At 38.1% G+C, this 20,328-nt stretch overlaps 1 protein-coding gene across 4 annotated transcripts in view; it reads right to left on the bottom strand.

The window, feature by feature from the left end:
- The window catches only part of DOP1A (DOP1 leucine zipper like protein A), a 123,104-nt gene that overhangs the window by 21,789 nt on the left and 80,987 nt on the right, over positions 1–20,328 (bottom strand). For 3 of the 4 annotated variants that reach the window (XM_077812749.1, XM_077812748.1, XM_077812751.1), the window contains exons 16-26: positions 18,929–19,081; positions 14,477–14,577; positions 13,014–13,273; positions 10,303–12,292; positions 10,089–10,200; positions 7,923–8,105; positions 6,271–6,396; positions 5,618–5,752; positions 4,745–4,800; positions 2,923–3,027; positions 1,840–1,906 (exon numbers count right to left, since the gene is read on the bottom strand). In XM_077812749.1, the coding sequence (XP_077668875.1) occupies positions 1,840–1,906; positions 2,923–3,027; positions 4,745–4,800; positions 5,618–5,752; positions 6,271–6,396; positions 7,923–8,105; positions 10,089–10,200; positions 10,303–12,292; positions 13,014–13,273; positions 14,477–14,577; positions 18,929–19,081 (3,288 nt within the window). The remainder of the gene's footprint in view (positions 1–1,839; positions 1,907–2,922; positions 3,028–4,744; positions 4,801–5,617; positions 5,753–6,270; positions 6,397–7,922; positions 8,106–10,088; positions 10,201–10,302; positions 12,293–13,013; positions 13,274–14,476; positions 14,578–18,928; positions 19,082–20,328) is intronic. The other variant, XM_077812750.1, reaches the window with a different exon arrangement.

Raw genomic sequence — 20,328 nt, 5'->3', positions numbered from 1 at the left:
CCCCAACTGTTCCTCAGACATTCTTGTCAACTGCTGGAAATGGCCCACCTTGATTATCACTACAAAAGGTCCCCCCCTCCCCGCTCTCCTGCTGGTAATAGCTCACCTTACCTGATCACTCTCGTTACAGTGTGTATGGTAACACCCATTGTTTCATGTTCTCTGTGTATATAAATCTCCTCACTGTATTTTCCACTGAATGCATCCGATGTAGTGAGCTGTAGCTCACGAAAGCTTATGCTCAAATAAAATTTGTTAGTCTCTAAGGTGTCACAAGTCCTCCTTTTCTTTTTACAAAAAAAGTAGTCAAGTGTTCAAGCTCACAAGAGAATTCACTTAAGGTATATTTTAGATTCAGTAAGTACATGTGTCATAAATATAAAGGGAAGGCTAACTACCTTTAAATCCCTCCTGGCCAGAGGAAAAAACCCTTTCACCTGTAAAGGGTTAAGAAGCTAAAGATAACCTCACTGGCACCTGACCAAAATGACCAATGAGGAGACAAGATACTTTCAAAGCTGGGGGGCAGGAAAACAAAGGGTTCTCTCGGTCTATGTGTTGCTTTTGCCGGGACCAGAGCAGGAATGCAGGTCAGAACTCCTGTAAAGGGCTAATAAGCAATCTAGTTAGATTCTGTTTTGTTTAAATGGCTGATAAAATAAGTTGTGCTGAATGGAATGTATATTCCTGTTTTTGTGTCTTTTTGTAACATAAGGTTTTGCCTAGAGGGATTCTCTATGTTTTGAATCTGATTACCCTGTAAGGTATTTACCATCCTGATTTTACACAGGTGATTCTTTTACTTTTTCTTCAATTAAACTTCTTCTTTTAAGAACCTGATTGCTTTTTCATTGTTCTTAAGATCCAAGAGTTTGGGTCTGTGTTCACCTATGCAAATTGGTGAGGATTTTTATCAAGCTTTCCCCAGGAAACGGGGTATAGGATTTGGGAGGATTTTGGGGGGAAAGACGTTTCTAGGTGGGCTCTTTCCCTGTTACATATTTGTTAGACGTTTGGTGGTGGCAGCAATAAAGTCCAGGGGCAAAAGGTAAAATAGTTTGTACCTTGGGGAAGTTTTAACCTAAGCTGGTAAAAATAAGCTTAGGGGGTTTTTCATGCAGGTCCCCACATCTGTACCCTAGAGTTCAGAGTGGGGAAGGAACCTTGACAACATGCATATCTGACTGCATGTTTTGCCCATAGACTAGGTGAATGATGATTTGTGGCAGTACCATAGAGAAGTGTCTGGGGGTTGTAGTAGAGCATCATAAACTGAACATGAGTCCAAACTGCAATGCCTCTACATAAAATACTAATCCAAGTTGTATTAACAGGAGTACCTCAAGTACAAGCAGCAAGGTAATTAATCTTCTCTGCTTAGTGCTATTTAGCTTCAGTTGGAGTACTGCATTCAGTGTTGGGTTCCAACATTTTTTAAAAAAAGAAATGAAGCTTAGAAAGCTCAGAGGGCAGCAACAGAAGTGATAAATGTTGAGAAAATAAGAACTGTGATATAAAATTAACAAACCTAGGCAAGGCTCAGTCCACAGAAAGATGACTGATGGGAGAAATGTTAATAATGAGGACAGAACAAATAGCAACGGGTTTAAGTTACAGCAAGAAAATTTTAAGTTAAATACAGTATTAAGAAAAATATAACAACTATAAGCAATAGAAAAAACTACAAAAGGAAATAAAAAAGCCATTATAACAAGATCAGTTGCTTAAAAATATTTTTTTTAAATGTACAGGAAAGATCAGATATGCTGTACTCTCAGCAGTTAGGCATTTACTGAAGAATATTTTAACAGTAAATTTATACAAAAACGTATTTTTTACCTGAAGATCTCTTTGATCTTTCTTATTCTCCAGACTTGGGTTTTTCATAATAAACTCATTTAGAACACTAAAAAGAAAATATATTAAATGAAAACTGATGATAATCTTAAAATAAAATATTGCATTATTTTAGAATAACAGGCAAAAATTCCATGGCAAATTCACATGCACAGTACACATTAGTTGAAACTTCAGCTACTTCCCTTTAGTTTGCTAAAATTCCAAAAGACCCATTTCCAAATGTCTGAAATTTATTTTGATTGTTACAGACAATTTGTATAATTAATAGTTTTCAAGTAGATGTAACATTGGAATCCATCCAAAAATACCTTCATGGAGAGGTTTTTGGACAAATTAATTTGTGGCTATTTGATTTAACACTTCACTACAATATTACTACAATTTACAGAGAATATTGTTCAGTGCTTAACACAAATGACCGTATTCAGCATTTTATTTCTGAAGTTCAGCAAACTGTTTCTGGGCTGGTAATTAATCCTATATCACATGAGAGGAAAATATACAAAATAAATAGTCATAAGAGTGACTTACTGAGTAAATTTAAACATTTAAAACTACTGTTTAGAGGGTCCTGGTAGCTGAGGGGATTAATAATGAGATATGGAGTTTGACATATGTAGGTCTCTTATTTAAATTTGACCACGGGTGAAAGTGACAAAAAGTCATTTTCATCTAATGGCTCTCTGATGGCCTATGGAAAAAATGTGTTGGGAGACCTCACAAACTAGCATCACAAGTATTCATAATTACCACACCGTTGGCAATGTGACTGAGGGAAGCTGAGAACTGGATGAAGACAGTACTACACTCATACCAGAAGTGCTTCTTCCAGAAAAATTGTCGGAGCAATACAAGAATCAACATTTGTATGTGATCAACATTCTTTCAAGTAAGATACTGCACTGAAGATAAATCTTTGTCAAGAAGGTCTCTAGGAAATAGGAATTTTTCTCCAGTCAAAACGACAAGTAATTAAATCAAGATTTTAAACACTTGCCCTTTATATAATTTTACATATATGGGATCACAATTTTGTTAGAAATTGTAAGTGTAACTGCTCACCCAAGTATGAGAAACTGCCCTGGTGCTGGAAGACTGAGTTGTACAGAATCCTTCAGAAGAAGCAATAGTGTTGCCCAGCTGTCTACTAAGCTGGACACTGGAATCCTGTAAGATGATGAGAGAGTTAAAGTGATAAAATCATGTCAAGTGTCAAATTTTCTATTGTCCCATCTCTCCTGTCTGACAACACCAACTTTAGTGCCAACCAAAAGCACTGTTCACATACAGGAGATCAAAATTTAGGACCTGTGTCACCCACTTGGTTAACAGATCAATAGAAATGGGGAGGTAATGTGCCAGACTCTGAAGGTATGGGGAAGAAGACACCCTCTCTGGCCAATGACTGAAGTGGTACTGATGAGTCTGGAGGGGTCTGAGTCCAGTCTTCCTCAGCTGCAGAGAGGTTTGCTGTGGGCCTTTCCATTTAGGGGAGAGAATGAAAGATAAAGGGGGAATTGAGGAACCCAGAAGATTCCCTTTTCATCTATAATATAAAATAACACAAACCAGCTAGACCCACAAATGAATTTAGGTGCATAACTGCCACTTTAGGCACCTAACTGCAAAATTTGGATTCTCAAAACCTCCAATCAGCTGCCCCCTTACCTTGTACGTGGCTAAATTCCACCTATGTTTCTGCTGGTGGACATGCACAAAGCCACCTCACTCCTGATACACAGATCATGTCTAAACCCCAGTGAGATCCACAAAGTAGGCATTCTTCTGCCTATCTCACCTGAGGGGCCCAATCTGGTAGGTGTTATCAGAGCATAGCTACCATATCAGGACCCATTCAGTAGTAGTAGTGTATTTATGCCCAATAACCCAGTGGTTAGAGCACTCACCCAGGATCAAATCCCCATTCTGCCTGAACTCGGGTCTCCTACCTGCATGAGGAGTGCCCTAACCATATAGGTATTCTTGGGCAGGTCTCTCCATCTCTCTGTTGAAACTGTTCCACTTTGTATAAATAATTAGATATTCATTAGAACAGGGGCTGGAACATGGGTCTTTCAGGTAAGTGCCTGACCACTGTGCTATAGAATAATCTCACGCTCTCTCTAGTCCAATGAATATTTATTTATTTACACAAAGTGGAACAGCTCCAACGGGACAGATTGAGAGAATACCCTATAGCCCAGTGATTAGAGCACTCGCTGGAGAGGTGGGAGACCTAGGTTCAAGTTCTTACTCCACAACAGGCAGAGAGGGAATTTGAGCCCCGATCCCCCAGGTCCTGGGTGAGTGCTCAAACACTAAGCTATTGAATATTAGGGGGACATCTCCACCTCTTCCTCCCCCTCCATTTTCTGCAAGAAAGGACTGACCTGGCTGACGTGCCTAACTCTTGGAGAGGGTTCATGGCTATAAATCCCTAGCGAGGTGCCTCCCATTATGTGCCTAATTCCCTTTGAGGAGCAGGGCTTAGGCTCCACCTCTGTCTTCAGTATTTTCTAATGGCTAGCTTAGGCAGCTCTCCACTTAGCTTGCTGGCTTTTGTGCATCCCATTCTTAGGTGCCTAATTCTCCCCAAGCATTGTCTAGGGAGCCTGGGCACCTAACTCAGGACTGTGGATTCTACTAGGTGTCAGTGTGCCTAGAAGTTAGGCATTGCAATGCTGAGTCTAAGTGGATATAGCTCATAGATTACAAATGGAGAAAACTGTTTTCTTCTCATGTAACCTTTCCGTCTGTTGTAGTAAATCAGAGGGAGGCAACTTTCTGTTAAGGATATAAAATGTCCAGATTCTCTTTCATAGTTATCTCCTGACTGATGATACAGAAAGAAAACAATAAAGGATCTACAGCCTCATTGTCTTACCTTTGAATATAAGCATAGAAAAATTGCAGCATGCAGACTTCCAATGACAGATGCTTCTAGAAAGACAAGAAATCAGTGTCACCAGGAAGAAATTGACTTTTGTCTTTTTGTTTACCTCAGCAAAAACAGTGGGTGTTGAACCAACTACCAGGTTTTAAAAGGTAACAAAACAGTGGATAGCTTGAGGTCAAATTAAATTGCAATGCACTCAGAGGGGTGTCTGAGTGTCACACTTGGGCAGCAAAAATCTTAGCCATGTAAAACCTAATGTTACTCTGAAGCACTCTCCCCTATCCCCTCCACCCTAGCTGAATCACAGAACGCCACTAACAGGCTCCAGAGTGAGGGGCCAGAGATCACATCTAGACCTCCCTCAACTGGACAGATGATACGAGGCCTTTCAAAAGCAATAACAAAGGAGAAAAGAATGGGAATCCCGGGGCATCCCAGCCTTAAAAATATCTTAGCCCCCATGAAAAAAAAAGAAGAGTCACATCCGATTAATCCTCCTATCTAGGAGGTATCCAAAACAGTGAATTTTAAATCAGTATATGATACTCTACAGGTGGCACAACTACTTTGTTAACCTGAACTTGCTTATTTTTGAAATATGAACCACAACTGATTATATAATTCAAATGCTGTCAATCTAGCATCTTTCACTAATATATTTTTAAAATGAGAGAAAAATGGTTTTCTACATACAATAGGATTAAGACGAAATTACCAGAAACAGATTTTGGTAGCGGACACGTGTTACCAACCTACAGCACATTGGTAGCATGTTCCTTCAGCACAATTTGAGTACTTGTACAATTTATCACTTCTAAAATAGCATCATATGAACTAGCAGCAACTCTGTGATTTTCCTACCTTGTCCTTGGCTATGGCTGGAGGCTGCTTTAAAACTTCTTTTACTGTTTGTATAACAGTCTCTGTTCTCATAACACTGATAGAGCGAACTAGCTCTACCAGTAGAAGCTGTTCTTCACTGGCTGTAGGAATAACCTGGAAAAGACCAACATATGCTATACATTACTATTACAGTTAATAGTGTTGTCCAGCGTAGAAGAAGTTGATGAGAATAGTTTTCCAAAGTAAAGGACAATGCATGAGAAGCTAAGAATATTTAAAAAACAAACAAACAAACAAACAAACTTGTAGGAACGAGACGTAGATGAAATTTTTTGGACAAATAGTTTACCAGATATTCATTGACTGTCACTTTCCTTTGAAGTCTCTATTTTAAGTATTAGTCACTTACAATAATGGTTTTTTAAAAAATTCTATTATAAAAAAATTAACAATTTTATTCAATTCTAAAATAAATGTGTGGTTATTTGACCATGCGGACACATGCATAAACATAAATGCACTTATGAAAAGGATTTGCATAATGTTTCATTTGACCCCAAAAATCTTAGCTTGAATTTTTTGAAGTAGGTTCTAAAGACAAATAGTGGAAATCCAGTAAATCAGATTACCACTTATTCAAGTAGCCATGTCAACTAGCGACATGCACATACCTTTGTTCTAGAAGTGTTTTTGTTTTGTCTCCTCTCATTCCATACAAATGCAACAGCAGCCATAAAGTGAACACCGTGATTCATAGATATTGGGCCCAACAATTCAAGAATCTGCTGCCTCAAATTCTGAAACACAGAAAGAGAATGTGCACACATTGAAACAAGCATCCAAACTTTATACTCTAACTGACTGACATACCACACTGAAAAATTTCTGAGAACGATCCCTCTCCTATTCTGTAATATTTGGGCAGCACTTCTCTTCTTGCAAATACCAGAGGCAAACGTAGACTTCTATATGGACTTCCAGAGTTTAGCCATGCCCCTTCTGCACTCATTCAGATAACTGCTTCCAAAGATGTACTGAAGCATTAAACAGATCATACAAAAGTTCTTTACAGTAACTCCTTATCCAACCATATTAACTCTATGCTTGACTTTGAAGTGGCCGTTGTCATGGCACCCAAAGGATTTATCTTGAATGGGGTGAAGTACAGGAAAAGGTCATCCTAGATATTGTCCTGAATTAGTTTGGTTCTAATCAAGATAAATCTTAACAGCTCTTCTCACATCCAGCATATGACAAGTGCTCTTGACTACTGAAGCTTCAGGCAAAACAAAAAGAGAACAATCTGTGATGTATGTAAGTATTAAACTTAGGTAACCAATTATTCTGGAGTACAAAGGATGATCTTGTCTTCGTGAAATATGCAGTATGGGTCACCCCTTCTGTAAGGAAACTGATTTCAGAGAGTCTTTTTGCCAACATGAATATGACCAGGAAGCAGGTGTTTATAGAAAGACAATACAGAGAATTAAATGCCATTAGTTTCAATGGATATGTTGTAAAAACCTGTAGCATGGTGCCCCTTTTTTTATACATACATCAAAAAATAATATTGTGTATATTAAGGTGAACAGGTTTGTAGTACATAAAGTAACATTACGACTATGTGGAAATCACACTAAAATCCATGTATCATATCAGATAACCTGAATTTGTTTACAAAAACACAAAATTCCTTCAATAGCGGAAGAGTTTGAACTGACTCCAATAAATGGGCAAAGCAGGACATCAAGCATGTTACTGGAATACTTTGAAAAACTCCTCAAATACCATATTGTTCAATTCCTCCTGTCCGCAACCTACTCTTTCCAGTCGCCATCCTGTGATCTGATATGATCTCTCTCCATACAATGATGCCGCTAACAGGAGCTGGATGGAGCATGGAACCTCATGAGGGTGTCAGATCAAGTGTTTATTGAAATATATTGTGAGATTTTTGTAAAGATTTTAAACAAATATTCTATAACCTTAGAGATATAAAATGGTATTTTAAATGGTTTACAATGTGAACACTTCCCCTTCTCTCTGCTTCAGCTATTGTTCATGGGTGATGTTATGTCATCAGTACAGTACTAACTGGAAAATCATATTTTTGTCAGAACTTATACATTTTACCAAAGCAAATTGTAAACTAATTATAAACTGGCTGCCCATCCCCTCTTAGCCTGGGGACAACTCAGGTATTGCAAAAGTTGAAAAGACTCTTCTAAGACTCTTCTAAGAAATACTAATGGAATACAGTTAGATTTGGTTTGACAAAGGTAACCATGCACAATTCAAACCATGTTACTCCTGATGTTCTGACCTTTGTTGATCCAAGATTAATAGTGGTAACAGATGCAGCTGCTGCAGCAGCTGTTTTCTCTGAAGAATCTGCCTGGTGCAGTATGCTCCACAGCAAAGTCACAGACGACATGATCATATGAAGGATAGACAGGATTCCACTGCGTGCTTCAAACAAGTGTTTCTGGTCTACATTAACCAAAAGCTAGAGGTATTATAAAAAACAACAACCCAGCATTAAATATCTACATACTAGCATTAGCAAAATTATATAAATTAAGAAATAACAAGAACAGCTAAACATTTTACACTGTGATTTTAGGATGAACATCTACATAGGCTTTTATAAGATGTTTATCCTGTTTGTTCTGAATAACAGCAAGAAAATGAAAAATCAGTATTTTTTTAATGTCTTTTCAATTCCTCTGGCATGATGTGTCTATTAATATAAATTTGTATTTTAAGGAGCAATAGGAAGCATATTCCTTTAGCAGTGTACGCTTCTCAAATAATAAAGTAGCACCTTTAATATCTATTGTACAATGCATTGATTTAGTGAAATATATAAATAAAAAAGTGTGAGTTTTCAGAATGTATAAAGATTTACCCTACAGTTTTATATTCTGATTACAATGCATGTAGAGATTTTAGTTTGGCCAAAACTAACCAGTGTATCTTCCATACTCAATGGCCTCTGTTTACTGCTTTATTCCCAAACATCACATAAGAAATTCAGTGTCACAATAGGCAAATATGACACTGGCATATTGAGTGGAGCTGTATGGCTGGAAGATGTCAAAGCATAGTTTCCTCGCTCATCCCCATAGACATCTGCTGATGTAGCTAGTGCTAACACAAAATCTTAACACCCAGTGGTATTTCTGACTGTATGGATTTATCAGAAGTGTTGCGGAATGTGCTTAATCCAGGACCACAGGGCTTGTAGTGACACCTTCCAGCTGATCCTGCAAGCAGATCCAGCCCAGCATTATCCTTCACAAGGCATACAAAGCAAAGATTGTACTTATCCATGGGGTACATAGATAAGTTGGTAGAGGATATGTTAAAAATGCTATCAATTAGACTGGGGCATATTCTGAAGGTCTGAGGGTTTTTCATTATCATCTCTATTTCTACAGTGATTACATTTAAATCTTTTTGTAAATGCCTTTGCAAGTGATTAACATTACTTCAGAATTAGTGCTATAATGAATACCATAACAACATTATCTACTTGCAAAGACAGGTAATAAGTATTTTGATGGTGACTACTGAAAAGAGTTGGGGAAAGGGATAGAAAATATATATTTAAATAAAGCTAAACAGTCAACAAGAAAAAGTGGTCCATTAGGTTCAGGGCCAAATGCCCAGTATATAGACTATGCACCCAGCTGCAGCTACAAAATATTGTCAGAGCCAAAAGTCAAGCTGCTAATATACAAAGCTTCAAGCTAGCAGGAAGAGGCACTAGAATGGACATTCCGACAGAAAGTTTTGTTTCTAAAGAGCGTAAATCCAAGTAGCAGAGTTAACTAGGTAGGTGAACACAGAACCCAACCATATTCAGGAACAACAAGTGTGGCACCAATGGTAAGTTCCACAGTTAAGTTTGGCTGCTGGAGCTAACCCTTTAGAATTCTGAGGTGGAGGAATTCCCACCCTTGCTCTTGTGTAGGAGCATGGACTCCAAGAATAAGGCTTTGTGACAACTGAATCTTTGGAGAATACATGCAACGATTGGAAAAATTTATGGTTTGTATACAATATGTTATCAATGAATAATGCTTTCTCTTATAAGAATTCTCTAAATCCCAATTATTACCCAAAAATAATTCATTATGATTTAAATATATTGAATATATATTGGGGGGAGGGATAGCTCCGTGGTTTGATCATTGGCCTGCTAAACCCAGGGTTGTGAGTTCAATCCTTGAGGGGGCCATTTAGGGATCTGGGGCAAAAAAAATTGAGGATTGGTCCTGCTTTTTGAGCAGGGGGTTGGACTAGATGATCTCCTGAGGTCCCTTCCAACTCTGGTATTTTATGATGCTATGAATATGTTCCCCACAAGCACCTCAAACTTAAATTCAGAGCAAATGCAACATTACAAGCATTCCAAGTGTAGACCATACACTCTAATTTAACAAATGTGACATAAGAAGCCTCTTAGATGCTTGACTAAGTTTACCTGATGATACTGTGTAGACGGATCAAGTAGACAGTAATGAATTATTGTTGTGATGCCTTCTAACAGGGTAAGAATCATATCTGGTGGAGTAATTGATGCCATCCAAAGCGGCCTAAAATGCAACATTGAGTTTGCTGTGAATTTGCTCCATACAGCTAAGTAAACATTTAAATATATGATCAAATTTGCAAAAAGAAAAAAAGTATATACATGCCTGCTATCGGATAATCCTGTTTCATATTTATACTGCTGAATTAAATTATCCAAATTCCTGCAAAGCTGGAGGGTCACAGAAACTACCACTCTTTGTAGAACTTTTCCCATGTAAGGCAGAGTAGAAGTGATTAGGCCAATCCACTGGGGGTGCATTTTACAGGCACAGTGTTGGTGTAAAGCTCTTATTACTGCACAGAGAAACATGCCTTGAGAGGTTATTGGTTGGGAGTGTAAGTACTGAAGTGAAGTCATTGGCTGCTGTGGGTTAATCTGCTCCAAGTCAGTAATGACAAATTCAAAGCCTGTTTCGTTCTCCTCAGGCACGGTCATTACTCTATGCTCTAAGACAATTAGTCGCTGAAGCACTTTTAAGAGCTGTGACTGTAGAGTACTGCCACTGTCAAACTCATCTTCAGAAAAGTTGATAAGGCTGTCTTCAGAGAAACCTTCTTCAATAACAACTATGTTTTTACCAGCTACCTTTTCACTGTGCCACTTCTGTGCACTAAAGATAGAAGATAGCAAACAGTGCAGGATCACTTTCTGAACCTTGCATTTGGATAACATGTCTGAAATAAAGCTAGGAAAGCCCTTTGCAGAACTTTCTATTACTTTTGCCAGTTCAGAAAAGAGAAGTGTCAAAATTTCAATGCTCATCATCTGCATATTGCGGTTCCCTATTAGATCTTGTGGGGTTACCTTTACATGAGTTGGATAGTGGCTCCTCATATAGTATAAACATAGAGAGATAAGAATTTCTATGTACATAGAACTCCTAAAGTTATGATTAGAGTCCACTGGAATGTGACTATAGAAGTCTTTGCCCATAACAGATATTCGATGCCTGGCTAAAAGATTCTGAAGCAAGGACAGCTGAGGAGTGTATACATTGTTGACACTGGTAGTAGAGATGGCATTTACAAAAGCAGAGGGGTTTGTTTTCAAGATTGCTTTGATTGCAGAAAAAGCATATAATGTTCTTGAGGAGTCATATAACTGGAGATAAAGCAAAACATGCTGATATAATGGATGAATGTTAAAACTAGGAGATTTTCGTATTCCTGGAGACCCCACATCACTCTCTATTTCTGAAATTTCTCCCTCTCCACAGCTGTACCAATTCTCTAAATCAAGACCATCACTAAAGAAAATACTGGTTTGTTTAAGCTTTTCTGTTTGTGCTTTTTTCTTGTCTTCATCTTTCCTTCTGGCTATTTTCACTTTGGGCTTTGCTCCTGGTTGCTTACCAGCCTCTTTAACAATAGTTTCTTTTTCTGACATTTTTTCTGGTAGTTTTCCTTTGAAGCTGAACTGAATACTACTGTGACTTCTTTGTCCAGATTTTGCATCTGATGACCTGAAAGTAAGGTCAGAGGGGGCCTGAGTGCTTACTCCAGTACAAGGTGATGAATCCATTAGTCTTTCAAGTCCAGTCTCAATCGAAGCAGATAATAACTGAGAACTGTCATCACCAAACAAACTGTTCTGGCTGCTTTGAATATTTTCATCTTCACTTTTAGAAACCTCCTCAGAGTGATCTAAAGTACTGAATTTAGATGAAACATCATCGGGATGCAGATCATGTTTAACGGATTCGGTCTCCTCTCCAAGACCACTTACTACCTTGCATATCAAGTCAGTAACCACCTGGTGCACAATTTCATCAGGTGAGTCTTCTCGCAATGTCTGAGAACTATTCTGAGCACCGAGGCTTTCTGCCTCCACCTCATAGCTCAGGTTGTCTCCAGCAGATGACTGTGAACAGCCAGAGTCAGAACTCTGGAGTATTTCTATTTGATGGTCGGGAAGGTCAAAATCAGACACCACCATTGGAATAGTCTCACTGCTAGTACTTAACAAGGACAGTCTGTCACTCAAAGGGTTAACTGTGAGACTGAAGTTCCCCATTTCATCCATGATAAGTTGTTTTTCATTGTTTTCTTTAGGTGTAATGAGTTGTCGTTGGCTTACAGGCATGTGAGAAAATGCTTAAAAAAGAAATCACAAAAAATAGTTACGGCCTACGAATAGTTTTTCTTTAGGTTTACTTTGAACTTGAGATATAAGCAGAAATAATAAAAACTTACATTTAAATAAAATTATTATACTTTGCACCTTTCATCCTGAAAGATCATAAAGCAACTTAAATGTCCATTTACTAACTGTATAAAGCAGAGCTTCACCCATCAATTAAATGATTAATAGGATAGCTTCAACCACTTCTAAAGTGGATAGGGGTGACTGTTTAACAGCACAAAGCAAGTCTAAACCCCTGGAGAGAGAGAGAGAGAGAGAGAGACAGAGGTCTCCGACTGAGAGAGGTTACTCCTAAGAAGCCTGAAACCTCAACTGGATGCCCTCAAGGAGCTGTAGAGGTGGAGGTGAAAGGTGCAGTTATCCCTGAAACTGTGACATATACAAGGGAAAAGTTGTTTTAACTGTACTCCAAATATTTGGCATGCTGCAGAGTTGAACCCACAGAGAAGTTTTCACTGAGACTAAAAAATTTTTTGGAAAGAGAATATAATCTTTACCAGCATCCTAAATGCTGGCAGTTCTGAAAACTATTTAATATGCAAATCACGCCTGGTGTTTCTTCTGCCATCTGTTTCATGTTATATGGACAAAAATACATAAAATATTATATATACTTAAATTAATAAAATGTTAGTTATTAAGGAATTTTTGAGGGGGTTAAATTGTACTTACCATCACCACAGCTAAATTTTTGCATGAAGTGCTTTTCAGTTTCTTCTTCAGGGTAGTGAGGAGACTTATTCCAGTAGCACTCAGCCTGAACTCGTTGCACAGAAACTCTCTGTGTTTTTGGATGTAGTAGCAGTAGAAGCAAAGGTTCAAGTACTCTTGCAATGTCATGTCTTTGGAGTACTTGGTTTAACCATGCCTGCCCCACTGACCAGGTAGAACCATCTAAGCTATTAAGGCTGTCCAGCATAATGAACAAAGACCTGGGGGAAAAAAACAGGAATAAATCTAACATGTTGCTACTACAGAATATAATCTATTTTAATCTAATCTACATTAAACTTCAATATTTGCCCACTTTCAATGAGCACTTTCTCTGCTTTTTCTATCTCAATATGCAAGTGTACTTCCTCTCTTTCACTCAAAATAATTAGCAAGCAACAACTATGTTTAATATACTAATCTTTCATATATGCATGAGGAATGTTGAGATGTGTAATTAAAACTCTACTCAGATTTTCAAAAAATATATTGCTCTCTAAGTTTGCACTGATGTGATTGCAATGATTCTTTATAACCTATGTACTGAGCAATAGTAATATATTAGGTTTGTTCAGATGAGTATCCCAAGACATACTGATTACAGCTTGTTTCACATAAGTGGCATTTTGTTTGGAATCAATGAGAAGCTCTCTTTCAAATTTTGCATCCAAAAGTGAAATTTACATATTCTAGAACAACAGAAAAGGAGACAGAAAGCACTAACAGTAAAGACAGATCAAAATAATAGAGGAATTCTCATTTACTGTGTTTGTACAGCATCTAGCACAATGAAGCCCTAACTTGGTTGCCCTTTAGGTGACACTGAAATATAAATAACAGCAACAGTTTTAAAAATCTGTAAATGAGGTTGCAGAGAAAATAAAATAATTATTATCTACAAGTGTTATCCTCAAGGACTGAGAACAGAAATATAGCTTACTTGACAATAACACTGTTCCTATTTTCATCATTTTCTCCCTTTCATATCTTAGGTCTTGAGAGCTCTTTCCAAGGGAGAAAATTAACAGTTGCCTTACCTCTTAGTTAATACACCGAGTAGCCCCTAATTATCTTTAACATTTTTATGCCATTCTGTGGTCATATTCATCAGCTTTTCTACAGAATTTACCATGTTCTCTTCAGCAATAAATAACAGAGGTAGCTCCAAAAGAAATGCAAGATGAAATGCAACACTTCACTGTGCTGTCCCACAGTTGTACGTAAAGGGTACAACATTCAAATTAATTTTCTTTCATCACATTCACACAAAGAAACTGTGTGTACGAGCACAATCCTAGCTGAGAAAGGTGAGGCTAGTGATGGGGGTTTGGTGAGAAAATTTTTGAACACAGATTTAAACATCTGAAACTGTGAAATTTACCAAAATGGATCATGAATTTGGTAGGGCCCTAATGATAACCAACCTGTCAAAGGAACGGCCAAAGGAAGAAGACTTGTTAACATGAAGGTCCCTTGTGAGATGCCAAAGCACTGCAAACTTTGCATGAGCTTCCATCCTTATTTTCTGTAAAACAAAATATAAGTTAGATCAAATTGACTATCATTCCCCCGAGAAAGTAGTGAAAGGAAAGCTAGACAAGAATGGAAACGTGGTTTTAGGTCAGATTCTCCATTTTCTCATTTTTACCTAAAGATGGTTCTTTATTACCAATCCTGAGAGGCAAGAATAGATCGTCATTGCAAAAAAAAAAAAAAACACCTATGTACAATTTTAAAAAATAAGAACATTTACTATCCAGGACAAATGCATTTCTTAGGGTGATAGAGAAGGTGACAGAAAGAGAGAGAGATTAGGAGGAAATATGTGATGCTTAGCTTGTGAAAAAGACAGTAATCATTACCATGGAAGAGGTACTTAAAAATCATGGCATTAAAGACATCTAATCACAGCTAAGAGGGAAAAGAGAGGGGTTGAAAACAGAACCATGAAGGACAAACAGAGGTCAGATTGAGGGGAAGATAAAGGGTGTTATAAGAGGTTTTCATCTGAATATAAGCAAATTGTTAATAGTTAATTGATTAGATGCCAGCAGACGGTGCTCAAGAATATGTCGCATAGTTCCTGGGTTTTGTAGGACCAATAAAACTTGTGCACAGTACAGTAGATGATTTCCACTGGCTGCTCTTTACATCAGTTCTTAACATGGTGTCAGAATAAAAGTTTTTACTGCTTTAACTTTTTGTTGTGGCTGACCAGAGGCACTCAGTGACATCAGTAATGACTCAAATATCCCACTCCCTGCTAGGGAACAAATACATGGGGATGTCTATGAAAAACGGAGCTGCTTCAGGGCCTCATGGACAAACTGTGAAATGGCTGCAGGACTGAACAAAGAAAGCATGGCAGGCGGAATGGCTACTCTGAATAAAGCAATGGGTAAGGACTGCTTTCCTATATGTCAGCACTTACAGCTGGGAGATGAAGAAAGGCAAGATGTAAATAAAGTCTTAGATGCTTTAGAAAAATACTTGTCCCTAAAAAAATGATAATATATGAGAAGTATATTTTCCATACATCTGATCAAAATGAAACTCAAAACTACAAACCAATACACAACCAAGCCACACCAGTTACCCTTGTCATGTAACTCTGGCACACTTACAGACAAATTCATTAGAGATCATATAGTTGTAGGCATGAAAAATAATGGAATCAGAACACACATTGCAACAACAAAGACTGGAACTTAATGCTGCTGCTATCTACTGCAGCAGTGAATAAAATAAACGGTTACAAATTTGAAAACATTAGAAACAGTGTAAGATATACAGCATCACACAAAATCATGGCAAACTCAGACTAAAAGAATAAAAAAAAAAAGAGTGGTCTGCAAAGAAAGGCAAGAAATACATGTATTTTTCAGTGACCTGGGAGGTGGGAGATGTGGATTCAAGTCCGTCCTTTGAATTGGACAGAGACAAGGTCTGAATTAATATCTTCTTTCTCCCAAGAGAGTGCCTTAATCACCAGGCAACAGAGTTATTTTCATTCTCACTCTCTCTTTGACCCAGTGAATGGTGAGGATTCATACCTGGGTATTCCACATCCCGGGAGAGACCCCAACCAGTGGGCTGACAGTTATAGCAGCGCACACACACACACAAACACATACGGCTTTCTGAAGCTAGCTCTGAAAAATGAAACTGTGGGGTCAAATTTGGGGATGGTTTGGTTTGGCCAAAGCTGCATTTTTCAGCAAATAAACTATTCATCCGAATAAAATTGTCCACCTCTTCTTACAATACTCTGAAACATGACTGAGCAAGATAGGAATAGACCAACGTATTCTGAGAAATATAGTATACCTGGTGATGATTGATTGACTCTCTGGATTATTTGGAAACAGATCCCTTAAATTCAACAACAATTTCTGTCTTTGAATGCTGGGAAGCCCACTTTGCCTGAACGGAATTCTAGAGACTTATTAAAGGTAACGGACCTCAGTTTGCTTGTCAGGAATTTGCACAATTTGCAGCATCAGCAGAATTTGAAAATATCACATCCTTTCTGCAACACAGCCAGTCTAAGGGCAAAGCAAAAGTAGCTGCCGAGATTACAGAGAAATTGCTAAGCAAGGCGTAGTGGGATAATAAAGACCCATGGACAGCAGTAATGGATTGAACAAATATACCAACAGAAAGTCAGGGCAGCAGTCCAGTACACAATCTCATGTCACACCACACACTGATTACTGCCTGCAGCAAATAAACTTTTGAAGCCAGCAGTAGCAGAAAAGGTAACAGAAAAATTAAGAAGCGTCATCAGCAAGCCAAATACTACTACTGCGACAGAGGTAGAAAACAGCTCTCTGAACTTCTAATAGGACAGCCAGTATAAAGTTCAACCAGCACCTAAAGACAATGACAAAGGATGGAAGGTAGGGACAAAGAGTAGCACCAAGGTTTGAAAGGATTAGATTTTTTATCACTACGTGTCAATTTCTCCGTACACTCACAAACAGAAAAAACATATTTCCACTGATAAAGGAAGAAAAATGCTGCTTAGAATTTAAGAGTTTGATTTAAGGATATTTACTTTGTACATTTTGATGTGATGTTGACATATTGTGTTTTAAACAGTTATAAAGTTTTGAATCTCAAGGTTTATTTTATTAAACAATTATTGTCTGACCCTTCCTCCATAATTTCCCGCAACTCTGAAAGTTTAAATAAAGAAAAATTGAAAAGAGTATTTATTTTTAAACATCTATATTAGCCATCAATTTTTTTTTTTAAAATCTAATTCTGCCAAGTCTAATCATACTTTGTAGAATGCAGACAACTCTATAGCCCCAGCTGTTATTTCCTACAAGCAACCAGGGACCAGTTGCTCTCAAGAGTTGACCAGGTGAGTTCCAAACAACTATTCAGATGCAGGGGAAACTGGCAATGACTGTGAGGTTAGTTCACCTACTAGCAATGCACAGGAATTGATAAAGGTAATGCCACAAAATCTAACATCACAGAAACCTCCTCAGGGTAAGTGGCAGGAGAAGAAAGGGACTCAAGGTGGAACCACACAAAGTGGAAGGGATGTAAAGTTGCTCAATCATTTGAAAGACTATGTAGTTAACGGAAACTGCTCACTTTCTGTTCTAGAAAGAGAGATGTTACAGGAATGCTCTCTCTATATATAAACAGTTAAATGAAAAAAGTGCCAATACATAGTGATCAAGAACATGCAGAGAAGTTCTTGGGTTTTGTAGGAGTAATAAAACTTCTTGTTATACACTGCAAATGGCACTGATTGATCTTTACATCAGTTCTTAAAGATCATCAAAGGAGATGCTGAATGAGTTAGAAAGGCAGAATGAGAACCAGGAAGTCAGAGTCACAGGAGCCTAGAGAGAAAAGGAACCCAAAGTAGACAGTGAGCCAATAATTTTAAAAGAAGCAGATACATCAGACGGCTTATTAGAAGCCACCCAAGGCAAGAGGGTTGAGGACAGAAGAGACAGAGACCTCTAAACCACCAAAAAAAGAAGGTGGATAGCAAGGATAGAAGAGACCAAAATCAAGTGGGCCCAAAAGGAAAATAAGTGAGGGGGGTCTGTAAATAACTAAATGAAGAGAGGAGGGACCACCACCACCACTTTCAGGAGGAGTGACAAAAGATCTTCATGGAAGGCATGGCAATAAGAAAAGCTAATTTGGAGAAAGAATAACAAGTTTTGAGGAGAGAAATGAAGTGGAGACAACAGAACATGCCAACAAATAGATCGCTTATCAAGGCAAATTTATTGGAGGAGCAGAAGTTATAGGGTTTGCTATAATGTTGGTCAGAATACAGCAAGAGAAGAGAGCAGGAGGAAGAGTGGGCCTAGACTGAGAGAGAGAGAGCGCACTGCAAAGGGAAGGAGGAGGGGGCAGAGACTGAGGTGGGAAGGAGGAGGATTTACACCTAGGACTCAGGCACTCGGATCTCAGTTCAATTCCAAGCTTTACCACAGCCTTCTGTATGACTTTGATTAAGTCATTAAAACTCTCTGCGCCTTACCTCTCCATCTGAAAAATGGGGACAATAACACTTCCTCTGCCTTAGAGGCACTGTGAGGATAAATGAATTAGTGGTTATAAAGCACTCAGACACTATCCATGATGGGATCATAAATTAATTAGATGAAGGGACAGAAAGGAAAGGTGAGATGAAGATTTGTGAGAGCTCACAATTTTATAAACGTGTTATAATTCTTTACAAATCAGTGTGTATATACGTGCACATATACATGAAATAGCTCAAACTGTCTTATGAGCTACCAAGTCCCTTACTCACACATGTCACTCTATTACTACATTTCCTGATGGTTCCTTTAATTCACCTTTTAATAATCACACAAACAGGAGGGAAGATTTACCTTGTCTCTGTGAGTCAGCTGCTGACTTATAACATCCTCACAAATGCTAGAAGATGGAACCAGGTTATGTAACTGGTAAAAGAGCTCCACACTCTTCTGATGATGTTGAGGAGTTCCATCACCCAACTGGTCCCACAGAGTTGAAGCTACATGCTTTGTAAATGAAAATATATTTTAAGTCAATGAATATCTTGTATTTTTCTGAAAAATTACTAGCTTTACACAATGAAAGGGACATATGCAGTATCAGTGAAAAATATGAACAATTGGGGGAAATTATGTGATTATGCATTGCTTTTATCTCTACAAAAAAGCCAAAAAACACTGCAATACCCTACTGTATAAAGTTCCATAAAATTTCACTCTGAGGATGCAGTACTTGATAGTTTACATTTGTAAAAGTAGAATATTTCAATACTACAATAATTAACTACCTACTACAGAATATTCTTCTGCTGAGCATTTCTGATGACTTCCTAAATCACAAGAGTGGAGCTAGTGTAATTTGTCTCCAGAATTCTATATCTAATATTGCAATTATAATGTAAAATTAAAATGTTTCTTTTGTAAATAATTTTAAAAACAGTTCACATTTCATAAGTCATAAGTAAGGCTGTCAAGCAATTAAAAATTAATCATGATTAATTGTCCGATTAAAAACATTAATCGCGATTAACTGCACTGTTAAACAATAATAGAATACCATTTATTTAAATATTTTTGGATGTTTTCTACATTTTCAAATACAACATAGAATACAAAGTGTACAGTGCTCACTTTATATTTATTTTTTATTACAAACATTTACATTGTAAAAAAGAAACTTCAATTCACCTCACTGAAGTACTGTACTGCAATCTCTCTATCATGAAAGTTGAACTTACAAACGTATATTTATGTAAAAAAGAATAACTGCACTTAACAATAAAACTATGTAAAACTTTACAGCCTACAAGGCCACTCAGTCCTACTTCTTGTTCAGCCAAACACTCAGACAAACAAGCATTCAGTGTTGCGGGAGGACACGGGAGAGGGGAAGTAAGCAATGACTTGTGCAGGACAAGGGCCTGGGAGCACGGGGGGTGTCAATGGGGAGCAGCAAGCAATAACTTGTGCAGTAGGAGGGTGAGGAAGGTGTCTTGCTGCTGCATCTGGAAAAGTGGTTTCTGGTACTGGGCTCGCCTCCTTTTACTGAGCTAGTGGGCTCCCTTTGGCTGAGTGAGGCCTTGTTTGCAAGGGAGGGTGGATTTTACCTCAGGGACTCATCACACTGCAGGGGAGGAGAGGCTGGTGCAGGGAGGCTGAGCACACCAGGCCCATATTCTCTGTGGGGTACCCCCAGAGTGGGCAGCCAGCTAGCAGCAATAGGGTACAACGCAGGGGAGCTGGTCCCGGGAGGG

This window comes from Eretmochelys imbricata, chromosome 3 (genome assembly GCF_965152235.1).
Source record: "Eretmochelys imbricata isolate rEreImb1 chromosome 3, rEreImb1.hap1, whole genome shotgun sequence".
NCBI classification, from domain to species: domain Eukaryota; kingdom Metazoa; phylum Chordata; order Testudines; family Cheloniidae; genus Eretmochelys; species Eretmochelys imbricata.
The sequence above is the reverse complement of the archived record's forward strand: the minus strand, read 5'-3'. Positions and strand labels throughout refer to the sequence as shown.